Genomic DNA, 11,691 nt, shown 5'->3' with positions numbered 1-11,691 from the left:
AAGGACCGCTAAAGTTTTTGCTTATTTTTCATGACCTCTCCAATTAATGACAAGTAACTGAACCACAAAAGGACAGTTTGTGTAGGAGACATTTTTCATGTTGCAGTGTCCTCAACGGCACAAGATTTGCTGTTAATTAACTTCATTTGTCATACATAGGAAAAGCTAAGCAAAAACACATTTGTCATCTGCAGAAAGCAAAGGTCTTCTGGGGATAGAAACAAACCTCAGCTCTGTGTATAAAAAAGACTGATGGCTCTCTCATACACTCTGTACCTCCCACAGTTAATTACTTTGAAATTAAAGAATGATTCTGTTTATACTCTATATGTCTCTTATTGTCAACAAATCCTGTGAAAAAACAAAACAAAAAACAAAACGAACAATGAATTTATCTTTCTAACAAGTATTGTGTGTGCATCCAAAGCCAAATGTATATTTTCCCCCTGTGCCATAAAGATCTGTTGTTGTCCAAAACTATTAAAAACACATCCATGAGCCACACTGTTGCACTGGGTGACATGATCCTTCATTACTATGAACATGGGCAAGGCAGCTTTAGTTTGAGTTAGGTGAAAACTACAGTGCCCAGCTGTTTTAGGATATTGCTTCTAGACTTTTACCCCTCGTGGATGTCGTATTACTATACATTATTGGATGCTTAACCTGAGATTGTTAATACTAAATGTCTGTATTAAAAACATACACATTGAGGACATTGTTACTTCTAATGTCTCGATGTTAGATGGATGTTTTATCAAAGAAGAGTTGAACTCTTCTTTTTCTTTAAAATATGATTACATGAATACTGATTAATTCATGTGATGAACTGTCCACTCACTATGAGTATAATTACCTAAACTGCAGCAGTGGCAATTTGCTAGAAACTGAAAATGTCCCTCCACCACTGCAATATAATAGGTAGTATACATCCCTTTCTGCCAGTTGTTCATCCACTTCAATCTGCAAAGAGCACAGTTCAACTTTTCCAAATTCCAGATCTGCTGCCTGGACTTCGAGAGACTGACTCCAGACTTCTTGAGATAGCAAATGAATAAAACAAGGCTCCAGAAAGTTGCATTGGTTTTTAGTAGATCATTGGAGCTCTTTCTTTTTGCAACATCAAAGGCAGCCGCAGCTCTTTGATGTGGCAGCATGCTGTTTAAGGTACAGAGTGAATGGAGAGATGTCAAGCTGCAAGGTGCCTCTGTAGTTTACGTTGAGTGCTGCAGAAAGCTGCAGATGAAAGGAGCAAACAGAGTTTGATAATGAATGTCCAACAAGTAGGACCCATCTCAGACAGCGCACACTCAGCAGGGTGCCTCCGCTAACCTTGAGCGCAGCACCCCAAACCTTGGGCAGACACGGGAGACCAGACTCCATCAACTTTGCCTCTCCTGAAAAAAGGGGGGCTCTCAGATGTGAGCTTTAATCTTCCTGTCAATTAAATCCTGATTGACACACACACCCATGCACACATGGTCATGCACATGTGCTCCCCTTAGCCAGTTACCTTTAAAAGAGATGCCAGCCACTTCCTCTGCTGAATGCCTCTCTTTCTGGCTAGGAGAGGCCATTTCTAATTATACACTAATCCTTCCAATGTATGAGTCAATTTGAGGCTTGATTGGCTGCATTGCTACAGTATTGCTGCACATAATGATCCTCTTACAGTTAATGTCTCCATTAATCAAATGAGGTAATCCACCTTTATTCATCATGCCCTCCTCAGGGAAATGTGAGATTACAGGTTGTTAATGTGTAATTTCCAGTTTTTTTTATGTGACATCATTGATAAAGTGGCTTCTCATTGCTTGTATTAAAGGGCAGAATGATTTTTATTTCATCATTTGTTAGAGGACTGGGACTCCCCACTGTTGTTTGCTTAGTTTAAGTTTGGTGTCTATAAATGTTGATAAATCAGAATATTATCATTAAGTTGTAGCTCCACCCTTTGCAAATTACTATGTATATATGTATAGAACAACTTAAAACATGTAAAATATAACAAGTCTGTGCCTTTTTAACATAAACAGCAAGCACTGTATTCATCCCCATCCTAACTCACTTTCTGATACCTGAATGCATTACTGTTACTGCATTAGTGTTAACTGTGTGTTACTCTGGGGATATAGGAACGGATCTGGGAAAAACAACATAAAACAATGTTTTACAGCATTTTTTTTCATAGTTAGGAACGCATTTATACCTGAATTAACAAGGTTAAGTAAGTTTGGTAATTTAAAGGACAGGTTTACATTTTTAAAATCTGTCTTAACTACCTCTTTATTTTACTATCCCACCGCTGACGCTGAGCAAGCAAACACTTAGCAACAGAAATTGATACTAATGACCTTAACTTTGTATTTTTTCACAGAATGAAGACCTTGGACTTTGTCCCCTATCTCTTACACTGGAACAAATGAGACTTTTTCATGGGTAGCAACCAATAACTCTTTAAATACACATCTGGGTGCTTGTATAATGTATTAAGATAGTCTTCAAAAAATGGGCACCTACCTTTTAAGATTGATTGATCACTTCATCGATACAAACACACATGTTGTCATATGCAGTTTCCACTATGAGGATAAAATAAAGTTTTTATTTTGGGTTGACTGATTGATTGAATCTTTAATAAATGTATTATTATGTGTACTATATTGATGTCACTAAACTACTGCTCTGTGTGCAGAACAGCTGTGCATTCTTTTAAACTTCATAATATCAAAAAATAAATAATCATTTCTGAACATGAAAGATAGTTGGCTATGTATAACGACTTGCCTGTAGATTTACTTCAGAATACATGAGACATGGTGATTTGCTTTTGGGAGTTCTGAATCTCTGGCAAACCAATCAGCACACATACAGTACATCAGTGCACCTGGCCTAACACTGAGCTCATCGCATGTGCTTTTGATATCTGCACAGAAAGAATGCACAGCGGTGAAATGACTGGAGCCAAAGTATTCCATCTCTGCTATGAGAGAGGGAAGGATCCAGCACAGAACTGCACTCTTATTCATTGACATACAGTTTAAACTGACTTGGTGGACAGGGTTAGTGCTGGGCAGCACCTTTAGTGGAATACCCAGAGCTGAACTGACTCCATATGGATCAAGACTTAACTTTCATGCCCAGTAAATTGCAAGCTGAGGAGTAGGTCCTCCAGGCCCTCCAATTTTAAGTCAGTCTGTCTGTGGTGGAGACATTAATACTTTATTCTATTACAATTCTCAATACTACTAACTACTAATAACTATTTCTACTAAACAGGTTAAAAGATCACTACAGTCATAATGACAGAAGTTATATCGCCAAAATGCACAAAACTGGAGCTGTATATTTTCCATGTTTTGACTCAGAGCATTAAGAAATTCTGTTGTTGCAAGAGAGGACAGAAATATTCAGATATCTTTTGGGATTATTTCTGATTTTTCTTTATTGACAATTTCTTACCTTCTTGTTTCTTATCCATTCAAACCTGTCTGGACTCCCTACTGTGATTTGGATGACAGAGTTCCACGTTAGGATGCCTGACAGAGAGTACTCTGCATTACACTCCCCTCGGTAGAGTTCCCCGTTTCTTAGACAAGAAAACGAAGAAGAAGGAAACAAAGAAACTCTTTTTATAAAGTTTTATTCTAGTCTGTCTTTCATTACTTATATCTTTGTGTTTGAGAATTTTGCCCCACAGGGCATAGTGAAGAAACTGTCACAGCTTGTGGTGGGAGCACAGGAGGGGAGGACACAAGTGCAGACACACAAGCAGACAGGTGCAGTGAAGGAGCTTTAGTACATTAAGTGATGAGGACCAGGCTTATAGACAGATGGATGGACAGGCAGGCAGGCAGGCACCGACAACAGGTAACTTCATACAGGTAGCTTGAACGAGAGTCCACAACATGAGCAGCACAAGGGGAAATGCACAGACATTACCAAACGATCTGGCAACTGACTGGGGAAAAAGGTTTTCACTAGGCAAGAAACTTTGGGCAGATGGCCCAGTGGCTGGAGGAGAACTGGTGAGATGAGCTGCTCCAGGGGACAGCAAGAGCAGGGTACTGGGGTTTAGAGCAGGCAGCCAGCAACAAGGAGGCCAGACAGTCCAACAGGTGAAGTTGGAAACCAGACGCAATGGTGGCTAGCAACTGCAGCATCGGGCAGAGAGTCTGACAAACAGGGGCAGGATCAGAATGGAGGCTAGCTTGCTTGGATCAGGTTGGAAGTTACAACGCTGCTGGCTATCTGACTGGGATGCATGCAAGCGACTGGCAGGCCCTGAAGCTAGCTGGTACAGAAGCAGGCCCGAGGCTGCATGTCTGGTGCTATTTGACCTTGAGACAGACTGAGGGCTAGCCGACTGGGTTGCAGGGTGGAGGTTACCACATTGGAGCCTATAGCCCACTGGGAGGTAGGCTGGAGGCTAGCTGGCCAGAGGTGTGCTTGCTGGGTAACAGGCTGGAGCCTAGCAGGCCTGGGTCTAGCCTCAGGAGACAGACTGAGAAGCAGGTTTCTGGAAGGCATGCAGCATGGCTGTACAGGTGGTAAAGGTGATAGGCCTTCAAGAAGCAGGACATGGATCAGGGCTGAAAACAAACTACCACCTGTAGAAGGCGAATTTAGTGTCCCACTTCCAAAAGGTATACTAGTATCTCCAGTAAGTTTGGCATTTTTCATTAAGAAAAGTGACTGTAGATATTCCTAAGTCCTCCAAGGTAAATGGCAAGCCAAGTAGGAACTTGTTTGCTGGGTCCATTTTAGGCTAGATTGTACTGTCACTGCTTGTGGTAGGAGCATAGCAGGGAGGACCTAAATGCAGACACACAGGCAGGCTGGTGCAATTAAGAAACTTATAAATATATTAAGTGTCGAAAACCAGGCTTACAGACACATGAATGGACAGGCAGGCAGGCAGGCACAGACAACAGGTAACTACATATAGGTAGTAGGAATGGGAGTCTACAGCATGAGCAGCATAAAGGGACACAGTCAGAGATATTAGAAAAGTCCAGGTAGAAATACTGGGAGCTGGTGTAAATACTGGGAGCAAATGAGGGACAGGTGTATAGGTAGGTGAGTGACTGGAAATGGGAAACAGGTGAACAGGTGGATCTGAAAACTGTCTGGGGACATCTGGTGCATGGATGGAGTACGACAAGAGGCCAATAAAAAGGGCTGAGATAGAAATTCTGACAGGAACAATAAACAAATCATGGTACTCAGGAGGAAACTTTAATAACAGTAATGATAAATCATCTGACTGTCCAATAAGTCAGCCTTGCACCTATTTTATCTTGACATCAAAGAGTGCAGGGGGAGTAAGCAATTACAATGAAGCTTACATCAGATATACAGCATACTGGCTAAGTTGCAGGTTCTTAGTGGCAACAATATTATTACTATTGAAACACTGTAGAATTATTACCATACTATGATGATCATATTTTCTGATTATTTCCTACAAACCATTTAAGAACCTCTCATAACAGCTTGTAATCATTCCAGTAAAACCACAACTGACTGTACATTGTACAAAAAGAAAATACTGGGGTGTGGTTAGTATGAAGAAATAAAGAAATGTTACAAAAAGAGGAATAATGAAATGTGTGAAAATGGAACTAAATAAAAGAAGTTCCAGCCTATTGAACAAACCAGAATGGTTCATTTATGCAACAGTTCCATCAAGTGGTTGTATGAGCAAATTGCAACCAGTAAGAAATTACCAACATGGACTTAACGGTTTTCCCTATCAATAATTTCTGCTGGTATTTCTTGTAAATATGTAAAAATTAACTGATTCTGTTCAAAGCTTCTGCTTTTTAAAAATTCAATCACTGTATTTCTAGATGCTGTGCCTTCACCCTGAAAACCTCAGGCAAGAAGATGTGCAAATGCCATTGCATGTCAGTGAATAGTAGTCACTGGTATGTGGCAAACTATATTTAACTTTGAATATCAAGAAACTCCCTTTTGTGATGCAAATGTATTACAGTGCATGGGAAGTTAGTCCATGTGGTTTCAACAGTGTCATTTGCTGGCAGGATTTAGTTTCCATTTTACAGATGGGACTTGGTAGCAGAACAAGCTTTGCTTTCAGCTGTGGAATGAGGAAGAGGAAAGTGTAAGGCAGTGCAGTGTATCTGCGCAAAAGACAGAAGGAAGGAAGAAAGCTCTGTGTGGAGACTCTAAAGTGAGTGATCATTTTACCATGACATTAACTGTGTGTTGGATGCGTTAGCTTGTTCTTTTTTGTTTGTAAATGTTTTAAATGAATGTGTAACACTAATAACACAAAAATGGTCAGTGTGTGAATGAATAACAAAAAAGCTACAATGTTCTTAATTAAGGATACTGATTTTGCTGTATTTGATGTAAAGGTACAATATGAGTGAGACTGATAGTAGCAGCATAATGACGTGACGAAGTGATGCTAGAAGCAGCTGATGTTCATGTTGGATGTCTCTGAATATGGAAGCCATCAGTCTGAAAGCATGCTTGCCCAGGAGCTTGTACTGAAACAACGGACAGAGATACTCCATGCACTGTGCAGCAGTGGGTCAGCCGAACATCTGGAAAGGGTTTTGGATATATTGCTGGCCCAGGGGGAGCTTATATGGGAAGACTACCAGAACATACAAGTACCGGGTAGAACACTGTATACCAATGCCAGACAGTTGCTCAACCTGGTTTACACAAAGGGTGTGGCTACCTGTGAGCTCTTCCTTACTGCTCTCAAACAGGTTCTGCCTGAAGGGCACCAAGCTGCACTCTCCTTCTCGGGATGCTGTTTAAATCTAGAAAAAAAAGAAGAATCTCAGAACACATCTACTGAGAGTCTTCTGACTCGTAGACCGAGCCTTGTCAACAGGCTAAAAGGCTGCATTGACGGTGCTCTCGAGGCTCTGGTTGTATCTGGACACTTCACTTCAGAAGACTGCAATGAAGTGCGGCTTCCTGTACACACCCCCTCTCAGCAGGTACTGTACATAGTTACTTTATATTAAAGGTATAATATGTAACTTTTTTTGCATTAAAATGTATAAAAACAATTGGAGTTGTGTACTTACATTATCACAAATGTTGCCAGTAATTTTTATACAGAGAAATCTGTCATTTTAATCAAGGTAATGGTCCATTTCATTTGTCTGCCTGTCAATGGTGTCATATGTCCTTTGTGCAGGCATCAGCATGTTAGTCTACCAGAAGCAGTCAAAGTGGACTGTTTAGATCTTTAATTTTCCACCATATATTTTAACAGGATGAAGGATTGTAGTCATTGAATGTCTGGATGTTAAGTTAAGTTTGGAAAACAGCTAGGCTGGCTCTGTCTAGATTTAAGGTTAGTCAATTTTAGAGGCACTGGTAATCAGACTGGTAAGGCTTGCTTTTTCCCAACATTTCCTGTCTTTGTGCTAAGCCAAACTATCTTAATATTTCATCTCAATCTTTTTACTAACTCTCAGCAAGAACATTTCAAAAACTATTCCCATAATAATGAATCTGTTGTCATTCGCATGTCAATCAGGCAAGGCGTCTGCTTGACCATGTCCGATCAAAAGGCGAGTCAGCGGCAAAGGTGGTCCTGTATTACATTCAGCAAAAGCATGAATCTGGATCCCCACTGAACCAGGAGAAATTAACTCCCCCAAAAGGTATGTCATAATCATATTGAAAACTATTATGGTATGTAAATATACAGACATCATTACTATGTGAATCTATTTGCAGGCTAAACCTATAGCAGATGCACTTCCTTGTTTAAACTTGTGGGTGCTTTGCCTAAAATATAAAAGATTTAGTGGTGGTACACAGAGATGACTCATTCAAAATGTGGTAAGACCTATACAAATGCACAGTATGTATCATTTTGCAGTGCTATGTACAATTAATTAATTAATTAATTAATACAAAGTTTATCTCATGTGTGCGCTTTCTGTCACAGAGTTCTTAAAGTATCAGAAGAAGCTGAGCAGTTCTGTGTCTGCCCAGTCCTGCTTTCTCAGTACTTATGGAGGGACTGGCCACATGTCCTTGGATGACATCTACACTGAAGGCGAGCTGGAACTAGCTCATGACAGTGCTAACGTCCATGGACCTTTGGGCCTGGAGGACATAGTTGGTACAGCGGGGACAGTGAACAAGGAGGCTGACACAGTGCTAGTATCTGGGGAGGCGGGCAGTGGAAAGAGCACCCTACTCCAGAGGCTGCACTTGCTTTGGGCTCGGGGGGCAGCCCTCCAGGACTTTCTGTTTCTGTTTCCATTCAGCTGTCGCAGGCTGAACTCAGAGCACAGGGAACTGTCTTGCCAAGAGTTGCTGTTTCAGCACTGCTGCTGGCCAGATAGGCAGCAGGAAGAGATCTTCCAGTTCATCGTGGACCACCCACATCTCATCCTCTTCACTTTTGATGGTCTGGATGAGCTCAGGCAGAGCTTTTCAGATGAGCACAGGCTCTGCTGCCCCACCCAGCGCGCACCTGTTCACATACTATTGTTCAACTTAATCCAAGGTTGCCTAATGAAGGGGGTGTGGAAAGTGGTAACTAGTCGTCCAGAGGCAGTGGGGCCTTTGTTGAAGAAACACCTTCGCAAAGAGGTTCTCCTGAAAGGTTTTTCCCCAAGTGGGATTGACTGTTTTGTGAGGAAGCATCACACTGACCCCACTGTGGCTGTTAAGGTTTTGGAGTCACTACAGACAAACACAGCTTTACTTGGGCTGTGCCATAGTCCAGTCCTCTGTTGGATTGTCTCACAGTGCCATAAGGAGCTGCTGGGCTGTGGAGAGGGCAGTCTACAAACAATCACAGATGTTTACCTGATGATCTTACAGCACTTTTTACAACACCAAAGCATCCCAAAGAGCACTATGGGGTTAGGTTGGCTTCAGGAGCACCTAAAAACAGTCTTGCGTCTAGGCAAGCTTGCCATTGAGGGGATAGGAACCACCTGTTATATCTTCTCATGTACAGACCTGGAGACATGTGGTGTAACTGAGAAGGATATCAGCATGGGCTTTCTCATTCAAAGCAAAGATATGTCCTCCACCCACAGTAAATGTTATGAATTCCTTCATGTGACCATGCAGTGTTTCTTTGCTGCTTTGTACATCATTTTGTCGAGTAACACTGAACGTTCAACTATCCTTAAAATCTTTGAGCTGCAGGACATGAGAGAGACAGGTCTGAGCAGCAATTGCTTCAGGTCCTGCTTGCCCACCACTGACCGACGAGAGCAGGTTCTACGGGGGGAAGTTAAAGCAGCTGAAACACCAAATCTGCAAATCACTGCCACCTTCATGTCTGGACTACTGTCCCAGCGCCATCGCAGCCTGTGGCTCCACTGCTGCCCCAGTGCTATGATGGAAAAGAAGGTCAAACAGGTTTCGAGATGCCTGTCCAAAGGCATGCAGAAACACTTTAAGTCTATCCCTCAACCTGTAGCAGGCGAGAAAAAGAGCATGCATGCAATGCCAGGCTTTGTCTGGCTTATCAAATGCATCTATGAGATGCAGGAGAGCACAACTGCTCAAGATGCTATCAGTAAGCTAGAAGTGGACCACCTGAAACTCACCTACTGTAACATAGGTCCTGTAGAGTGCACTGCATTAGCATATGTGCTCCAGCATCTAAGAAGCCCTGTAGGCATCCAGCTGGACAACAACTCTGTAGGCGATGTTGGAGTGGAGCAGCTTCTTCCCTGCCTGCACATTTGTGATTCCCTGTAGTGAGTATGACAAGTTTAAGTTATTCCATTATTTATTTTCCATTGTTAACCTTTAGCAATCTTTTCATTATAGTGAACAAACTTCCCCTAATAGTATGTTCTGTACTATGCTTAAGTGTCCTATATTTTCTGTTATCAGCCTCAGAAATAACAACATTACAGATGAGGGCATCCGCAAACTGATTGCTAAAGGTATCCAGTGTGACAACTTCCGGAAAATTGCGTACGTACTGTCAAGATGATTAATAAGACTACCATGAAGTTACAAATGATATTTGATCATTTACATTCCATAATCATTTTGTTTCTCTCTAGGCTCTTCAACAACAAGCTAACTGATGCTTGCACACAGCACTTTTCTCATCTTCTGAAGACCAGGCAAGATTTCCTCTCTCTAAGGTCGGCACATAGAGTATTTTCAGCAGTCATCAGATGTGGCACAAATATGGGCCTGCACTAGTAACTATGTGAGTCTGTGTGGTTCAAAAGGAATAACAAATAGGCTTGGCTATTTTCTTTCAGGCTAGGCAACAATAATATAACAGCAGAAGGAGCAAAGCAGCTGGCAGAGGGACTGAAATCCAACCATTCAATGCAGCATTTAGGGTAAAAATATTCCTGCAGACATCCATGCATCTTATTGGTGGTGCATTTCCATTTACTAATGTTTCTTTGTATTCCCAGGCTTTGGGGCAATAAGATAGGTGATGCAGGAGCAGAGGCCCTGGCCAGTGCACTAGAGAACAGCAAATCTCTGTTGTGGCTAAGGTAATGTTTGCTTTAAATATTGGCATGTTAGGTAGACTTAAGACAGTGTGGAAAATATTTTACAAATGAAAAAAGTATTAAAATATGCCCCACTTATGTGTGAGGTTACATAATGTTCACAAATGTATATACAGTGTATATCTGTTGTACAATATGTTTCTGTAAGTTGCCAGATATACATCTCTGCATGTTTTGCTTATTGGCAATACATCTTCCTGCAATTGTGGAATACTTTACTTTAGTATAACTCTCATTTTATGCAGCCTGGTAGGTAATGGTGTCGGGAGTGCAGGAGCATGTGCCCTCGCCAACATTATCAAGAACAGCACGTCACTGGAAGAGCTTTGGTAAGTGTTGGAGGCAACTGGTAACTGTAATGACAAAGCACATGACATTTGTATTAACCGAATGGCTGATCTGACATTTGAGCTCTCACTGAACAGTAGTGCTTTACACTCCACCCTCTCATTTCCTGTAAAAGGTTGACAGAGAACTGCATAACCAGAACAGGAGTGGAATGTCTGATTCAAGCCCTAGAACACAATACTCATGTGAAATCAGTATGGTAAGTAATGTACTCTGAGCCATATACTCATAAATACAAAGGTTGCCACTGTTTCTTATGTGGTTAGTGCATGTTGTTGGTGGTTGTTTGCATTATGCATTTGGAGCAGTGCATGGTCATGCTGCTAGTTTCAGTGCCAAGGAAAACAGTGATTGTTGACACGGCTTCCTATTCTGGCTATACTAGAATGTTATTTTAACTTCAAACTTCCTTTCCATTTCCAAACTGGCTGTACATTGTCATTGATTGATTTTGTTTTTTTCCTCTTACACTGCAGGTTGAGAAACAATGAGCTCAGTTTGGAGGAGGAAGAGGAGATGAAACAACGTGAATCAAGACTGATCTTCTGATTTTGTATTAAGCTGACTGAGAACTATGTATTGTTTTACAAACTGTTTGTATTTCATATTTATATTTTATATATATATTTTATATTAAAATGTGAAATGTAAAATATGTTTGATAAAGTGTATCACAGTTTCTCAGGTCTAAATGCCACTATTCAGGGTTTATCTGAACACACAAAATATATTCACCTTTGTTTTAGTTTCTTTTGTGGGTATAGATGGTGATGGGATCACATGCCACATACCACCAGTATCACTGTCACCACCACCACTACTACTACTA

The 11,691-nt window shown here is 41.2% G+C and overlaps 1 protein-coding gene across 1 annotated transcript; it reads left to right on the top strand.

Annotated features, from left to right (window-relative positions):
• The first annotated feature begins 6,117 nt into the window (after window positions 1–6,117).
• nod2 (nucleotide binding oligomerization domain containing 2) lies at window positions 6,118–11,427 on the top strand. Its single transcript, XM_022742242.1, has 11 exons — window positions 6,118–6,196; window positions 6,384–6,983; window positions 7,532–7,658; window positions 7,949–9,728; window positions 9,868–9,951; window positions 10,044–10,127; window positions 10,251–10,334; window positions 10,413–10,496; window positions 10,760–10,843; window positions 10,978–11,061; window positions 11,339–11,427. The coding sequence occupies exons 2-11, from the start codon at window positions 6,450–6,452 to the stop codon at window positions 11,409–11,411; spliced, it is 3,018 nt and encodes a 1,005-aa protein (XP_022597963.1). The 5' UTR covers window positions 6,118–6,196; window positions 6,384–6,449; the 3' UTR covers window positions 11,412–11,427.
• Window positions 11,428–11,691: the final 264 nt, after the last annotated feature.

This window comes from Seriola dumerili, unplaced genomic scaffold, assembly GCF_002260705.1.
Source record: "Seriola dumerili isolate Sdu_G_001 unplaced genomic scaffold, Sdu_1.0 BDQW01000003.1, whole genome shotgun sequence".
Taxonomy (NCBI): Eukaryota; Metazoa; Chordata; class Actinopteri; order Carangiformes; family Carangidae; genus Seriola; species Seriola dumerili.
The sequence above is the reverse complement of the archived record's forward strand: the minus strand, read 5'-3'. Positions and strand labels throughout refer to the sequence as shown.